Source organism: Carcharodon carcharias, chromosome 11, assembly GCF_017639515.1.
Source record: "Carcharodon carcharias isolate sCarCar2 chromosome 11, sCarCar2.pri, whole genome shotgun sequence".
Lineage (NCBI taxonomy): Eukaryota > Metazoa > Chordata > Chondrichthyes > Lamniformes > Lamnidae > Carcharodon > Carcharodon carcharias.
The window spans coordinates 149,089,467-149,107,661 of record NC_054477.1 but is presented as its reverse complement, the minus strand read 5'-3'; the positions used below and the strand labels follow the sequence as shown (position 1 = coordinate 149,107,661).

Here is an 18,195-nt window from a genome sequence, read left to right as displayed (position 1 = left end):
GTAATCTAGTGTGTTGGCGCCTTCAAGCAATTCTTTCCAAAGAATGGAAGACGCTGTACTCATGACATACCCATTAAAGTATACAGACCTAAAATCTCAGTCCAAGGTAAAACATACATACAGAGGTTATCCTCTTCCAGTCAGAGTTCCAGCACAGCAGGAGTTTTGGCCTCCCTTCAAGTCTTACCTAGCCACAACCTAGCTCTGCTATGCGACTGAGTGAATACACATGATGTACTCCTCTTGGGATTCCCACAGATACAGGAAGACTGTCATTGATCCACTGGAAAATACTGACAGTGTTGTTGCAGTACTGGATGAGGTCAGGCACAATTAAAGGAGAGCAGCAACTTAAACAACAATGGAGCTGTAGCCCTGATGCTGTCAGCAGAAACCAAGGTCTGCAATAATTAAATAACTGTTAAAAAGACTGAAAAGAGGGGCAGCTGCTACAAGGCCTTCATGAGAATTTTTTTTTTTTAAAATCCTGTAGTACAAGTGCAATATATGGAAGAAAACCCAGAAAAATGGGGCACCCAATATTCTAGGGCATAAAGTGCAAACTAAAGATTAAAATGGTAAGAAAATAGTTATTTCAAGTGGCACCTCGTGAGATTCATTTTGTACCTTTATATGTAAGGTCACAATGAAGATTATCTTTTGAAAATACTACTGCACATAGATCTATTCTGTACAAAGCGATTGAATGAATTACGAGCACCTACCTTCTTCATGTCTTAGGTACTGGTTACCACCTCGGTCTCTGGCCAAGGACCAGGCCTCGCCCTCACCGCTTTCACAGAATTCCACCATACTGTTCTTATCAAGCTGGATCCATGTGCCCTCATGATTTGCCACCTATTATACAAATGACACTTTTTGTCCTGCTCCATATTTAACAACAGAATTTGGGTGTCTGCAAGTTGAGACTGTTTAAATATTTTAAATCTCAGAATTTAAAATGCCTTAGCTATTCCAACTCTCAATTACCTGAAAAGATCCTTTTTAACCTACAAATTGTTACAATATGTGATTAAATAAAAATACTGAATACTTAATGAAACAAATTTGGATTGTGATAGCTTAATAAATTTCTGAAATTTTAACAATTGACTGCTAAAAGACTATTCTGAATTTACACACAATGGGCTGGAATTTGCTGGAGCAGGACATCTCAGTGCAACAATTAGTTCAGACGTTTTCCTGCAACCTTTAGCTCAAAATGTTTTTGCCTTGTCAATTGCTGGACGTGTGAGCTGATGATGTGTTGCAAGGACAACAGGGCATCTGGGACCTTGGGTGGATGACGGAACTAAATGTGTACCATCTTAACTAATTAAAGGATTCAGAAATTACAGAGGAAGGACTGGGAAAAAAAAGAATGACTTCAATACCAAATTCGATACAGAAAGAGAAATGGAGGGAGGAAAAGAAGGAAATAGAAAAAGTAAAAGAAAACAAAACGTAAAACTTAACATTTGACATTTTCAAAAGCTCCAACAAATCACAACCCAAAGGAGACACTTCACACTTTTAATTGTTGACTTTCTGGGTCTAAGAGTTGTTAATTGTTGACTTTCTGGGTCTAAGAGTTGATTGGCAGTAATGCTCAGCTGAGCATGCATAGTCCAGAGCAACCTGGAAGGTATTGCACAGGCTACTCAAAAAGTTTTGCCTTCTAAGATTGTATGTACACGGCCACATGAAAACATTTAGAAGTACTGCACACCGTGAAATAATCAGGTCGCGCACAACTAAGATTTTTAGAGAGGACCACGGTCGGCAGTCATTAATTATTATAAAAATGACACTTTTGTCCCATTTCCTAGTTAACAATAGAATTTGAGTGTCTCCAGAATTGAGATTGTTTAAATATTTTATTTGCTATCTTTTCTATCATTTCTATCTTTCTTCAGTTCTGATGAATGGTCATCGGCGTTAACTCAGTTTCTCGTCACAGATGCTGCCTGGCCTGCTGAGTATTTCCAGCATTTTGTTTTATTAATAATTATTTTATTAAAAGGATACCTGCACTATTATTAGGCCTAACTATGCGGTGAGTGCAATGGGAAATTAAGTAGGGCAAATGCAGCAACTGCAGAAAATCCCTGGAGATCAAGGACAATATGCCGTTTTCACAATTCGCAATTCACAAGATACTTTTTCCTTGTCACAAGTTGATGGATGATTTGTGTCTCGACAACAGTTTGCGCCGTTCACGTGCCATTATTTTTTCAGCAAATTCCAGCCCAACAGATTTTTAAGACTGTGATCTGTTAGAATTTTCTCATGTACGCACCAATTTTAAATACTTCAAATACCATAGTTAGAAATAATAAGGATCTGCAATAACAAAAATTTGATCAGAGTAGCTACAGAATTTGAAATGTGTGAATTAGTTTTTCACTGCTGCACTTAACACTTACTGTAACAACTAAATTTAGTTCGAATTTGACACCTAAGTTACACACACAATAATGCCAGATTCTGTGAAGTAATTTCAGTAAAATCTGGCTTATAACACAATTTAGATGCTTAGTTTTGGCTTTCAAATTATAAAAGGATAAGCCAGAACACAGATGATTACAGCAATTTATATAATACACAGGAATAGAAGATTTTATTAATCTGTCAATTAAAGACAGTGTGATTAATGTGATTTATAATCAGTAAAGAAAATTAGTTTCTGAAGTGGAGAATACATAAATCAAATCAAAGCAACAGCTCATGTTGAATCATAGGATTTAGCAGCTCAAAAGCAGAGTATGCACTGCAGATCATAAAATTTGGTAAGCATGGTATAAAAGCTTCCATGATTTGTCACCCAAAGGCATCAAAGCCTATTTTCTTAATGAAGAAATTATACCAATACCAGATGTCCTCCTATAATATTATGCAAAAGCTTGAGAAGATATCAGTTTTGCAGCATTTGCTCTAATGTGTTGATTGGTACCTGCAATAACACACTTTTATGAATCCATACCTCGCCTAATGCCTTGACTCTGTTCCCAAGAACTAACATTCCAATGGGGATACCTCTAAGGTTAGGGCAGCTCCTGATGTTGTGCCCTGAAGGCCCAGTCTTCACTACCTTATATACTCCTGGTCCGCCTTGCAGGAACATCTTTTCCTGCTCTTTCAACACTACTTCATGGGACCGACGTGAATTTACTTCTCTGAAGTAATCATCAGTGATGGATTTAGGCTCCTGGAAACAAAAGCAGATATATTTATTGTGCTAAAGCATTTGAATGTATCTTTTTAAAGCAGACTTATATCAGAACACAAATTCAAGGCTCCATGATTGAACCAATGTGAATAGCATTTACACTTAGATTATAATCTGTTCTATAGGGTAAAAATTAACTGCCTTTGCTATCCACATGCAAACATGAAACAAATCTGAACATCTAGGATCAGAAAGCAACCAAGTGGCACAGCAAAGTGCCCTCGATCCCTTCATTGCCTCTAAATTGTCAGAGTGCTCGCCTGACATCCAGTATAGGGTGAGTCAAAATTTCCTCCAACTAAATATCGGGAAGGCCAAAGCCCTTGTCTGCTGTCTCTGCCACCGACTCCAGCCCTCTCCCTGGCAACTGCTTGCAACCTTGGTTTCATATTTTGCCCCGAAATGAGCTTTCAACCATATAAGCCCGCCATCAACAAGACCACCTACTTCCTTTTCTGTAACACTGCTGCTGCCTCAGCCCATTTGCTGCTGAAATTCATTTGTGCCTTTGCTACCTTAAGACTCAACTATTCAATCACTCCTGGATGTTCTACCCTTGTACCAGGTCCCGTTCACCCAAGTACTAGCCAAGCTAAAATGACTCCCAGTTTAGCAATGCCCTGTTTTAAAATTCTCATTCTAGTTTCAAATCCCTCAATGGCCTTGCTCCTCCCAATCTCTAATCTCCAAGATATCTGCAGTCCTCCAATTTTGGCCACTTGAGCATCTCTAATTTTAATTGCTCTACTGTTGATGTTTGTGTGTTTTCAGCTGCCAAGTGTCTAAGCCCTGGAATTCCCTCCCTAAAATTCTTGGCTTCTTCACCTTTCTCTCCTATTTTTATGATACACCTTAAGACCTACCACTTTGACCAAGCTTGAAGTCACCAATCCTACTATCTCCTTAAATGGATTGCTGTTAAATTTTTATAACGCTTATCAAGTGCTTTGGGAGAGTTGACTACATTAAAGGCATTATATAAATGTGCAACAAATGATTTTGCTCAGAATTGCTAAACTCATACCACGAGAAGAATGTTCAAATAGGCTGCTTCTGAGATTCAAGTTTCTCAAAAGGAGAAGAGTTATATAGAGGAGTAATGCTCATTGTTAACTTTAGCAAAAAACAAAGTTGGCTTTTACAAAGGTTTCTGCAAGATTAGTGGAAGTGTTTCAATGGAAAAAAGCTCTTATCAGACAAATCATTTGGTATATGGTTACAGCACAAATGAGGCCCACTGGATCTGTGTCAGTTCTCTGCGAGAGTAATTTAGCTAAACCCACGCCCTTCCCTTTCCCCATAGTCCTGGAAATTTGTGTTTTGGATGTTTGTCTAATTCCCATTTGAAAACCAGGACTGAATCAGTCTCCGCCATACTCTCAGGCCGTGCATTCCAAACCCTAACCACTCGCAGCATAAAAATGTTTTTTTCCCCCCTCATGTCACCTTTGGTTCTTTTGCCAATCACATTAAATCTGACCCCTCTGGTTCTTGACTCTTACATCAATGGGAACAATTTCTCTTTATCTACTCTATCAAGGCCCATCATAGTTTGGAGCACCTCTACCAAATTTCCTCTCAACCTTCTCTTCTCTGAGAAGAACCCCAGCTTCTCCAATCTATTCAGATAGACCAAGTCCCTCATCCCTAGAATCATTCTATAGTGCAGTACAGAGAATTGGATACAATACCCCAGTTGAGGACAGTGTGTGTTTTATAAAGGTTCATCATAACTTTTATCTTGTATTCTATGCCTTTATTTATAAAGCTCAGGATCCCATGCGCTTTTATTTTATAGCTACTTTCTCAACCTGCCCTGCCACCTTCAACAATTTGTACACATATACCCCTAGGTGGCTTTGTTCCTGTACCCCTTTTAGAATTATACTCTTTAATGTATATTGCTTCTCCTCATTCTTCCTGCCAAAACGTATCACTTCACACTTCTCTGCTACCTTCTTTGACTAAATGCATTCTGTAGCTGTCTTAGCAGCACTATTTTATGACCAACGCCTTTCTAAAAAGTTAATTGCATCGCTTCATTATAAATTTAATTAGTAAGCAGCTAACATCTTGAGGATGGCAATCTTGAGATGACAACATAATGCATATTCAGAAATTTTATGTTGTGCTTGTCTGTGCTCAGTATATCAAGGAACAAACAACTGACCTGAAAATCATGTGTAAAGTCATATTATACAAAACAGATGTCAAGGTTATCAATATGTAGGTGTATTCTAAACTCATTTTTAGCAAGATTGATTTTTCAAACACATTTATAGCCTTTAATTTGTTTAAAAATGTAAAAGATACTTTATTTGAGAAGCCAAACATTAACCACTCATGTTTAAGCTTACCTGATACCATATAATCTTAGAAATCCATGATAGGATATCCATGCCCCTGATGCCTTTGCTAGCATTAAAGACAATCTAAGTAACAAAGTTTAAGACAAACTTGAATAGGGTCCTAACTAAGATGCCAGGATATTTTATGAAATTTGCTAAGATATTTAAAGCTTTCATCATATTTATGCCAAAGCTTTCAAGTAGTCCAATTTAGAAATAGTCCTTTTCAATTAAAATGTTCACATTACATGATCAGGGACCAAATCCGGGCCAGTGAATCTAACTGAAATCCAACCATCCATATATCTGGCTTCCATCTGTTCTCAACTGGCTTACTAAGTAGGGTAGCATGTCTGAAGAAATTTGATGGCACATTCTTTATCTTGGAATAAAGCAAGGCACCCTCCTGTAGAATAAGCAACCAATAGCACTGGCATCCAAAGTTAGTGTGTGGCAAATCGCCAATCCACCCTCCCACTTGAAATAAGAGTAATGAAATGAAAACTGCTGCAAAAGCAAGAGATGAGATAAAACAGAGCAAATAGAAAAGGCAGGCTGAAAATAGTAAATATTGTTAAATAAAAATTCAATTTTTATTAGCATTTATTTTATCAGCATACAAAGCAAAAATATGAAGCAAACTGTTCTTGCCAGCTCAAAATCTGCTTCATGATGTGAGTATTGCAACATGTCATGTTACGTAAGGCAACTGAAAGCTCTAGATAGGTATATTACATAGCTCGCTTTTCTTTTTTGATTGGTTCGAAGTTCACATTCAAAGAGAAGTTGAATGCTTCACTCAAAGAAATGAAACCAGCAACAATCACATCTCTGAGAAAGGTTGTTTAAAGCCATTGCAACAGCCATTTTGGCTTCCCAAGTATTCCATTCTAAACCCTGATACTTAAATGTCATAGCATAAATTCTGTAAAGAAACAATTTTTAAACGGTGGAGGAAATAAAAGAATCACAACACATATCTTAACAATGGCCCAAGCTATGTTGTCCATAAAATAGCTTTCTACTGCATAGACTCCACTCTCAGAAGACCTGGGTTGACCTGTAGTACTTCATAGGCCCAGCCCTTAATACTGCTTCGTTCAGGCATATGCCCTCCAGGCACACCAAAATCCTGCATCCTAACACCTCCCAAACATATTTGGGCTTCACATTCTAATCTTGGGCCTCTTGGCAGCAGGCTGGTCAAGGTCTCATCTTACTTGAAGAAGCTCTGAAGGGCAGCCATGCGGACTTGAAATGTTAATTCTGTTGCTCACTCTACAGATGCTGCCAGACCTGCTGAGATTTTCCCAACAATTTCTGTTTTTTTCTCATCTAACTTATCTCAGTGGGCCTAGCTGTGTTCTAACAGCTTAGCTCTGAGTTCTCCCAAAGCCCTGATCACTCACCTTCCAGATGTGATCCATCATATGTAATTTCAGCTTCAACCTCTCCTGTTCACTACTTTATATGAACGAATTCCTAGGGATATTCCTCCTTCCCACCCAGGTCCAGTCACACTTTCCCAACAGTTCCCATTTTGCTAATCTTGTCTTTCCCATGTACATTCAAATAACTTCAAGACAGTGAGTGCCATATGATCCAATATCTAACTCCAAACTTCTTGGTCAGTATCCTGAGCTTTAAAAAATGTAAACTAAAAATGAAAACATCGCTAAAGAAAGAGGTTATAGCTAATTTGAAATTGGGAACACATGGACATGGATACAGCAGAAATTTGCACACAAAAGAATCTGAGACAAAGAGAAAAATATGCAAGAGAAAGAAGATCAGAGTAGTTAAACTGGATGAATGAACAAAACACAGTTATAGAAAGTGATAGTTTTGATTCTAATTTCCTCCATGAATGGTGTGGGAGATAATTCATATTCCAAAAATTGCCAGTCAATCATTCAAGCTTATTGAACACTGTAGATTTAAGTGGTACCACATCTTCAATTATTCAAGGTTGACAAACATTTAGACTAGCCAAAAAGCAAACTTAATTCAAACACAGGTGAAAAGCTAAAGACATCATGTTGAACAGCAAGGTCAGAAAGATTAGGAGAGATGATGTTAGATGCCAAGTTTGTTTTAAAAGACTGTGTAGATTGTGTTAGGAAAGTATAACTAAGGGGGAGACAAAGTTTGTGTGTTACTGGGTAAAAGTTTGAGCAGACAATGTGATCAGTCAATTTGAATTGTGAGGATTCAGGGAGGAAGAAAATAATACAGGGTAGAATACATTGAAGCTTAAAAATAATTCAGAGAAACTTTAATAAAATAGACAAGAAAAGATTATGATGGAAGGATAAATTTCAGGCTATAGAGGAGAACTGCCAATCAGACGACAATATTGTTTCATTGTTCCCTGTGCAGGAGTTGAAGGAATATGTTGCAAGACCCGAGCACGCTTGCTAAAGAATACAATTACTTGGCAAAGACAAATTAAGTACTTTTCAGCCAACTAATTTCAGCATCGCAATATCACTTATTCAAGAAATCATATACCTCAAATAAACCGAAGAGAATACAAGGTGAGAAAACCACAAGAGATTCAATATAACAATAAACATGAACTTGGTGTGTAACATCCATATTTGCTTTGGCACAGCAATCACAATTGGTACATGACATATCACGATGCAAACTATGCACAGGTCCAAGTATCATATTTAAAAACACAAATTAAACATTTTTCTTTACAATGCACATATAAAAAAGACAGTTATGTTACCATTCCTCTTTCAGGAAAGTTACATTTTATTGGAAGATTCAAGATGAAATCTAGGCCCTCATCAAAAGCAACTTCTATTTGAATGTCTTTATGGATGAAAGCAAAATGTGAAAGCAATTTGCACCAAGTAAATGGTATTCAAAAAATAAAGCTGGTCCGTAATGCATATGATTGTTCCAAACAAATTATTGAAATTTAAAGAAATTCTTGCTTATAAAATTAACAAAGCAAAACCTGGTTGCACAACACTGAATGTACTAAACTAGTACCTCTCTTTTGACTTTTACTTGACAAAACTCAAATACGAATGATGTAAGTCTCAATTTCAATTTTTGCACTGTACACAACACAATCACCTCTAATCTCGCAACACAGAAGTGCCAATATTAACAAAGAAACTTGTATGACATGCACACTAAATACCTGCAATTGGGCTGCTGGCAACAAACCAGAACAAATGTGGCTTGCTTGAGAAAATTAATTAACAGTACCCATGTTTAACTTTCACTTCAAAACACCACTGTGTTGCTTGATTCCATTAACCCGTATGCTGCCATTTGTGAACAATTTGAGTGTTCAGATCTTCTTACTACTAATAGGGTGTTTCACTGAAGATTGCTTTACTGCATGCAAGCACAGTTTAATTTCTTGGATGTTAGGGTAATTTAATTAACTTCATGTGCAAACAAAAATTAGCTGCAAAAATACACTGCATGCACACACTCAGCGTAAAGATTGATAAAAATGCTAGATTAACTATATTAATTTTGTTTGTAGCCAATTTAAAGCAGAGTGTGGATATAATTCAAAATTTTTTGCTTCTATAAATAATTCAGTTTACATTACTGTATGATATTGCCAAAGGTTACCAAAATGCATTGCAAGTGTTTTTACTTCATAAGAAATTTAACCAGTTAAAAATACCTGATCCCATTCCTCTTAGCAAACTTTTCCACTCCTGCCTTGAACATTGGCACAAGTTAATAGCCCAAGCTGCAGATTATTAAACACCCTACCAGTGTTAACTGCAAAGCTGCTAGTACACAATCAAATATATTGCGCTGATTATTATTATTTCTATTTTAATTTTCTGGATTATACCTTTTCTTCCCTTTTAATTTCTCAGAACTGACCTATGGACTGCCATTCTTCAAATAAGATTTTGCTGTGGAAACTGGTAGCATTTATGACAGGGGAGTTGTGCTTTGATATTGTATTTATCTGTTTTTATTTCCTCTTCTACTACTAACAAGAAAGATATGGCATAGCTAGTTACACAGCCACAGTACAAGGCGATGTAATACTGGCCTTGGGAAGGAAGAGAAGCAAGGGAAGGAGAGGGAGAGGATACACTGCCATTTTCAATCATTTTAAATACATTCCAAACCTATTGACAATCTCATGTGTCAATTATCATTCAAATATCCACGTCTTATTTTCCTATCAAATAGCAATGCATATGAACTACAGTTCTGGGAGCAAACCAGTTTAACAGTGATAGGAGTGCGCAGATTAAGAATTTTACCTGGACTTACACGTTTGTGTTACTCCCTCGACTTAGTTATTCTTAATGAACAGTCCTCCCCAACATCCCTCCTTTCATGTTCTACATATCTTCAACACAAAATCTTCTGACTGTATTTTACCAGTATCTTGCATAACCATTAAATAGGATGCTGCTTTGAAGTAGTCTGCATTAGACGACTCCATGCATTATAAAAAGGTGCTGTACAATTAAGCAGTGATTTGCTTGGCTAGCTGATCAAATATTTCTTGAAAAATATTTAGTCCTAATGTAGCCATTATTGCAGCTGCTGATAAAACAGAGGAGTCAGGGCATCAAACGTGCATGTCTCTTAAACACTGCTATATGTCAGAACTTGAATAAGCAGCTTTTATTAATGAACTGAAATCATTTTTCTTCTCTACTAAGCAATGTCAGTATTTGTGCTAAGCATTATCTGGTTAAATATTGCATTAGTTTTGTGCAGCATTAATTCACCTATGTTTTAAATAAGAAAAATCCCTTGATGGAGAATATTATGCACTTCCCATCAATGAACTTTATGTCTTATTGAAGCATAGCCTCCCAAATGAGTGCTCTCGTTGCTTCAGAGCTAAATAAATTGCAATATCACCTCAATTGTAAAAGTTATGATTAAAAGATACAAGCAAACAAATTTTAATTAATGCAGATTTTAGTAAATAGTGTAAAACAGTGCTCACAGACAGCAAAGGGGTTAAATTGCCTAACAGGCATTTCATCATTGGCACCTTTACTTACATCAACAGGGACCAGAAGGCTCTTGCCCAGGTGTTGGTTAAAAGAGAGGCACCAGGCTTCAGTGTAACCATTCATGTTGGGAACATACTTCTTTACAGTCTCATCATTCAGTCTCAGCCATACACCATCATCATTGTGGATCTATGGGAAACAAGCAACAAAAACGAGCCATGCCCTCCTGTAACTGCCCCAGAGCTAAAAAGGACTATGAGGCTCCAGACTAGAGAGAAGGTGGGCATCAGAGACTAGATTTTAGCTTTCAGTGAATTGAAGAGAGCAATCATCTTTACATGAATGACAGACTGATCAGCAAAACAAAGCAGGGGCCTTATCTTTCATTCGACAAACACAAATTAATGCTAATCTCACTTCTGTTCAAACTGGCCTGAATAGATGTGAAGAAAGGAAACCTCAAGAACTGTAACATGGCACAATGAAACCAGTAATGACAGTATGAAGGAAGCCCAAAGAAATAAATTACAATACACACTAGTTTCACTATGCACTCTGGAACTTTTGTAAATTGTCCTCACTGCTAACAATATTAATGCATCCATCAGTTTTAATGTATTTAAATCAAAGCACAATTCACCTTACTTGCTAAATGCATTAACAAACTTCTAACTCCCCATGGTGTGTACTTGCTTCCATTGGTCCAAAATGCTATGACAACCCACCCAACTTTGGTTCCTCTAATTTTAACCTCATCTGAATAAAAAGTTATTCTTTCTATCTTCCTCCAGACTAAATAAAATAATTAATGATTTTTCAGCTCCCAATCCTGCCAACACAAAGTGCTAAAAAAAGTCTTCCATTGCAATGGCAGTGAAGATAAATCCAAGGAAGGCTCCATTTCAATGAAGAATCCAATTGTGTGTTATACTATTCTATTTTTCACCTGTGCACATCATTGTCAATACCAAGATCAGCCATTTGTATTTGGAATTCACTTTGATACAATGGAACACAACAAGTTTGAAATCTTTCAAGGGAAAGGATTCTCCTGGACAACAATATAACCAGATTACAAGATGGTGATAATTCATACTTGCAATAGCTGAGATAGTCTGAAGGCCTATAAAACCAAGTAATTCCCATTCTGAATGAGTGTACAACAAATTGCTATTTTTAAGTACACACCTTGCCTGTGGTCAAAGCAGAATCTAGAATCCAAATCATTAGCACTTCCACTCAATTGTACCAATTTATCTAAACTCAAATAGTTACAGTCAATCCTTTTTTAATGAATGTATAAATGGACAGAAATGTTGATAATATTCTCCAGTAGATAACATAATGCTGAATTTTTTAAATTTAGGACATTTTAACAATTATGTATAAAGTGATATGTTATAAAGCCTACATAACAGCAAATTCTTAAAGATGCCCACTTATAGCATTTCCAGACTGCAGCCTCAAAGTTACTTGCATGTGTGTCAAAGCAAATCAAAAATGAAACCGCATACACAATCTAACTGTTGCTGCAAAAATTACTGAAGCTTGTGATGTACAGGTTGCTCACTTTATTATACTATTGCTAATGAATGTTAACGCTTTAAAAAATACTTCCCCCATATTTATGCAGAACTTTTTCATTCCTCATCTATGAAACCTCCTCTTAAGTAATTTTTTTTTACCTCATCATTGAAAGTGATGGTTCCATTGACCTTCACTATGCCTATCTGCTCACTTTGAAGAGAGGGATGGCTACGTATACGAAGCCCTGCACTGTCCTTTGTCACAAATTTGCGGACCTGAGAGAAGCAATGAAACAGCAAGACAAAGAAATAAGAAAAAATAGTTTAGATTAAAAGCAATAGATTAAACAGGTAAAACAGTTGAGAATTAAAAAGCTGACACTGACAGAAAGAGATTTATTTGCTTCAAGGAGGAGTTACAGGACATTGGCTAATTCTCTGATATGGCAAAAAACCTGCTCCAAGGAGGTAACTTTGTTGTACAGTCGAGATCCAGTAAGGCAAACTGATACCCTTGCTGACAAAAGCAATACCTGCAATACTTTAACTTGCATGGAGAAGTCACCATCAAAATTTGTTAACTTCACACAGGCAGAAACCAAACAGTGTACAAGCATCACAAAATTGTCAAGGTTTGCAAAGAGAGCACTACTGTCAATAGAATTAGAATGTGCACACAGTTCTAATGCAAGAGTTATCATATGACAACCTTTCTTATCGCAAATACCTGAATAGTGTGAACACCTGCAAATCATATTTTGCTATTTACGATACCTTTACAATAAGAACATTGAAGTGCCCGCAATCTTACTGCAGCAAAACTTAGTTATGCTGTGTTATTTTATTTACTAATTCGCATACCGACATCATACCTTGCTCGGTTGCGGTTCGGCCTTTGGTTTGACCATTTGAGATCCTGGTGGTATCATCCCTTTTGGTGGATCTTTCACTTCTACTTCTAGACCAGCATCTGTAACATGAGAACAAACAACAAACTTCAAGCTAACATCTAAACATATTGCACATCAAGGAGAAAAATTATAAAACTACAACTACTCTTAAAAATCTTGGTATTTCTGTAAGAGGATGGGGAGTTTGGAATTAAGGTTTTTAAAATGGTTTAGAAGTAAGCCATTTAATATAATGAAAGACAACACCATAGAATCAGCAGATAATCAATACAAACTGACATCCATAACCTCAGTGAAGAACCTAGTTTTCATGCTACACAACACGTTGCAAACTAATTATCGTTGACATAAAGATAGACCCAAAATTGCAAAACCAAAAATCTGCTTCAAATGAATGCTGTATTTCACTAGACCACACAGTGCATCAAACTTCCAAAGTTCTGCTGGAAGAAAAGCAATGCAATGACCTCAAGAATAAAATGGCAAAAAGCAAGCTGAAAGTAGCTTCAAATTCATCTAAAGGCCATTACGGAAGTTATATCGAATTCCTGAACTGTATTCCTTCATTGTGATCTGCTTGCAGTTATTAATGTAACACAATGAATTTACCTGTTTCGATCCCATCTATTGTGACATGGATACTGTAAAGACCCACAGCTCCAGGTGTCCAGTTTGCACTGTAGGTTCCATCATTATTAGCCCGAATTAGCATATTTTCACTTGGCCTATAAAGTTAATCAGTAAATTCGTTAATAAAGCCAATAGTTTTGGAGGTACTTTGGACCAATATTCTTAGGTTTATGTTTGTTTTCATTTTACCTCTTAGGAGTGGGAGATGCAAATCTTAGCTCTTCAAATGAATAGTTTTCATATGCCTGTGTGAAGAGGAATGTAATGTCACATATACAAGCAAGTATATCGTAAGATGGTTCAACACTGCTGTAAGAGATCAGCCTGCCCAATGCGTCAGACCAACGTGCTTGCAGAAACATGCTTAAGCCAACTCCCTAAACACTAGTTTTCCAGTTTAAACCAAGCCAGAGGACCAAATCTGAAGTGATAATTATTCTGTATCTCACTGGAGCCAGTTAAACAGATCAGTAAAGATGCCTATTGATGAGGGAACAGTTTGTGGTGAAAGCAAAATGTTGAGAAAGTATATAACTACCTTCATCATAGTGATTGCAGTGTATCGAGCTTCTTTTACTATCATTGGTTCATAAGATGCTTCCAGTTTGGGAGATGGCAATCCACCAAATGTCATATCAGCACTCGAAACAAGAACTGGTGGACTGCCAGGGATACGATGCAGTTTTTTAGTGTTCTCCTGCTGCACAGACTTTTTCTGAGAAAGTGGAACAGCTTTCACCTCAACCTGTCAAAAAAGACAAAAAATAACCAAGATTGTACAGAGACTATTTTTTCCCCATTACTTTTGATGGGTACAAGCACAAGAAGCATCTCAACTCTAATAATAGCCACTTGAGAAAATTACAAATTTCAATTATCGGCTCAAAGAAATTGCATGTCAATGCAGGAGACTTCATCAGACTTGCAACATGGCATATGTTTCGTCAGAGGAGCCCCTCATTTTGCATAATGAATTACATTGTAGTTATACTACACTATTCCCATGCTGACAGGGCATTAAAGGGCCAGGGAAAAGAGTAAATCAAGAAATAAAATTGGGCAACATCTTTAAACTTTGTTTTTCTCCAGTTCTGTACAGCAAAATAAGCACCAATGGGCTGCATATTTTTTTAACAAGTGCTGTTGCAGCACTCAAGCTAGAAGCTCACATGCAGGATTAATTAATTATACCAATTGCTTCTGGCATATTTAGTGTCCTAATAGTTTCTAAACTATAAAATACAATTCACTCTCCCATCCAGAGGAGGAAAGTTGACAATTTGTTTTCAAATTAGACGTCCAAAAAAAAAGCTCCAATATGCCCTGTGCAATTATTGAATCTATTATTTCCAATTTTTAAGAAGTAAAAAAAGGACTGATATAACTCAGCAAATGTAATGTAAATAAAAATATTTCTCAAAGCAGGATATTTACAAATCTTACACTATTTAAAAATTAGTAGTTTTGAGTTATATTACCCCATTGAATGAGGCATCACACAGGTATACTAAAAACTCTCTTGGATAAACAAAGAACTTTTAACTGATATGTAAGTTGAACATAACCATGAATAGCACTATTATCTTTCATTGTAAACTCCAATTTACAGCTACATATAGGGAAACTATATTTGAACAAATTTTCTTTGGTTGCATTTATATTTGACAAAACATGGGATATCTACAGCAAGATATTTAGAGCCACACAGAAAAGGGGACTTGGGAGTGTTGATATTAAAAGTCTTTAGAAAGCCTTACTGCATCAAACTAATATAATGTAAATATAATGAATATAACAGTGGCGCATAAGCCAGCCACAGTAATGTTTAAATGCTAATTTCATGAAAAAAATCCAGGTGCTTAAAGAAAAGCACTATTTGTGAACTTTCAAGCATCACTGACTCACAGGACATGCAGAAAATTCTCAATTGAAATTAGGAATTTATATTCAGTACCAAAGTGTTTCCATTCACTTGCGTCATCCAGATGACATGTTTTCAACTCTTCAAAATGCATGGATTTTTAAATCACAACTTTGTGTACTCAAAATATTAAGTTTGTTCTTTGGTCACCCATTTCCTGTTTACGTTATACCTTCAGGTTTGGAACATGAACTATATCTCCATATTGGTCCTTGGTCTGAACTGTGATGGTAGCAGGCCAGCCACACCTGATGTAGTCCTTATTCAATATCAGCGAAGTTTTCTGAGGGTCTGCATAAGAATCTGGTTGAAGCCACCTAACATCATGGAAGAAGTAACAGAATTTACATACAAACTTTAACAGAAGTATATGTAAGATCATAGTATTTCATGCATTATGTATGTAGGTATTACCTTGCAAGTCGTCCACCACTAGACCCAGGTAAGCAAGTAATGAAGTCCTCTAAGAAAGAATGCTCATTGCTCTGCAGGTGGAGGGGAAGATTACCTTCTAGTGCCTCCAAGATAGTCGGTGAATGCGACAGAGCAAGGCCTTTTCCTAATAAGCCAGCATGGTTTTTACAAACCTGGTAGATGGAAAACACAGGTGAGCAAGATTAAGAAAAATGGTCAGTAATTTAAATATAGCAATTGAGAGCTCACCTGCAGAGCTGATTCTTCAAGAATTTCAAGATCTTCCTCTAGTTCATTGCCTGTCAAAACAAAGGTAATTTAATAGAATAGCAGCACAACTTTGCTTTTACATAATTAACTTTATTAGTCTTAGTCCATGTACTGCTAAGTCCCGTTATTCAGCAATAATCTATAATGGAGTCCGAAAGACAATAAGATCAAAATTTTGCCCTCATCAATATTCATTTTTGACTGACTAAAGTAAGTGTCCATACCAACAGGAAGTGCGAGGTCTTTTTTCATTAGTGATGCTGCACACATACTTCCAAGGTATGCCAATTCCTTTTCCAATTGTAGGATTCCCTGCAAAACAGATATATTTTTGCAGCGTTTTTGGTTTTAGCAAATATCCAACTTAAAAAATTATGGGGGTAATAATAATGGCAGTTACAAGGATTAACACAATTGGCAGGTTACTTCTCCAAAGTGCTGGCACAGGCTTCAGAAAGTTTAGGAAACTGAGTTTAGAGGATACGTTATGACTTAATACTCCCTCTAAAAACATTGATTTTAATTATAGAAGCAGCTTTATGCAGCATCTGATTAGATCTTGGGAATTTTGAATGACAATATGCGACAAAAATAGAAAACTTTTTATTCTGCAGGATTCATTACACTGATAAGCATTTCCCTCCAAAATATTATAAATTTATCTATCCTAATTAGCTGCAAGAAAGCAGGCTAAGATAACAAATGTGCATCACTCAAATTTGTTCCAATCTCTGTACAAGGAGATTACTGTGTGTCAGGGCTAGAAAGAGATGAGGAAACAAAGGAACCCAGTGTGTGGAAAATGTCAGAGTTCAAAATAGATACTAAAGATTTATAACCTCTTTCTCATTCTTCTTTCTTTCACATATCATAGGATATTCACACAGTACTGCTCCAATAGAAAGATAAACTTTCTTGCTTAGAAACGTTAGGGGCTACCCAAAATTGAGAGTTGATTGAACTGAAAGTCATCTACCTAGTACACAGATTGAACCTAAGCAGTCACATAACAGGCAACCAACATTCACAAAGAACCACCATTAATTTTCAACTCTTTCAGTGATCACACTAAAAATGATTTACTTGGACATCAGAGACAGGAATAAAATCTGCTTCAACTGGTCTTCACTTGGAAATCTACAGAAGAATTAGTTAAATATGATCACTCTCTCTTGGAGTACGTGCAAACTGATTCATCTCTTATATAAGCCACAATAGGTTGAGGAAGTCTGGGGACGCTTGCTAAGGCTCTAAGGAGTTTACACAGAAGACAGATATCCAGACTTATACAATGATATGAGATTAATACTTAGCCTGAAGCCTACACTTTTCCTTCCCATTGGACTAGAATCCAATAAAGGAGATGGCTTCACTTAACACCTTTCTCACCTCAAGCTGCTTCAAAGCACTTTTGCAGCATAGCCACTGCTGTAATGTAGAGGAATGCAGCTGCCAACTTGCAGGCAGCAACCTCACAAACAGCAATGAGATACATGACGAGACCAAAATTGTACATAGTATTCGAGGTGCGGTCTCACCAATGACTGTACAATTGTAGCAAGGCTTTCCTGTTTTTTATATTCCCTCCCCCTTGTAATAAAGGCTAACATTTAATTTGCCTTCCAAATTACTTGCTGTACTCATATGCGAATTTTTTGAGATTCATGTATGATGAAACCCAGATCCCTCTGCACTGCAGCATTCTGCAGTTCCTCTCCATTTAAATAATATGCTGCTTTTCTATTCTTCCCACTAAAGTGGGCAACCTCATATTTGCCCATATTATATTCCAAATGCCAAATTTTTGCCCACTCACAAACTATCTATATCCCTTTGCAGACTCCGTGCCCTCCTAACAGCTTGCTTTCTTAACCACCTTTGTATTGTCAGCAAATCTGGCTACAATACATTCGGTCCCTTCATCTGAGCCATTAATATTGACTACAAATAGCTGATCCCTGTGACACTCCATT

General features: G+C 36.8%; 1 protein-coding gene across 16 annotated transcripts in view; it reads right to left on the bottom strand.

Moving 5' to 3' along the window:
* mycbp2 (MYC binding protein 2) overlaps positions 1-18,195 on the bottom strand; it is a 189,401-nt gene that overhangs the window by 56,397 nt on the left and 114,809 nt on the right. For 10 of the 16 annotated variants that reach the window (XM_041198963.1, XM_041198964.1, XM_041198965.1 and 7 more), the window contains 12 exons: positions 16,447-16,534; positions 16,202-16,251; positions 15,953-16,125; positions 15,711-15,855; positions 14,156-14,362; positions 13,807-13,862; positions 13,597-13,712; positions 12,949-13,046; positions 12,236-12,352; positions 10,599-10,739; positions 2,984-3,208; positions 726-858 (listed from right to left, as the gene is read on the bottom strand). In XM_041198963.1, the coding sequence (XP_041054897.1) occupies positions 726-858; positions 2,984-3,208; positions 10,599-10,739; positions 12,236-12,352; positions 12,949-13,046; positions 13,597-13,712; positions 13,807-13,862; positions 14,156-14,362; positions 15,711-15,855; positions 15,953-16,125; positions 16,202-16,251; positions 16,447-16,534 (1,549 nt within the window). The remainder of the gene's footprint in view (positions 1-725; positions 859-2,983; positions 3,209-10,598; positions 10,740-12,235; positions 12,353-12,948; positions 13,047-13,596; positions 13,713-13,806; positions 13,863-14,155; positions 14,363-15,710; positions 15,856-15,952; positions 16,126-16,201; positions 16,252-16,446; positions 16,535-18,195) is intronic. The other 6 variants (XM_041198970.1, XM_041198974.1, XM_041198975.1 and 3 more) reach the window with 6 other exon arrangements.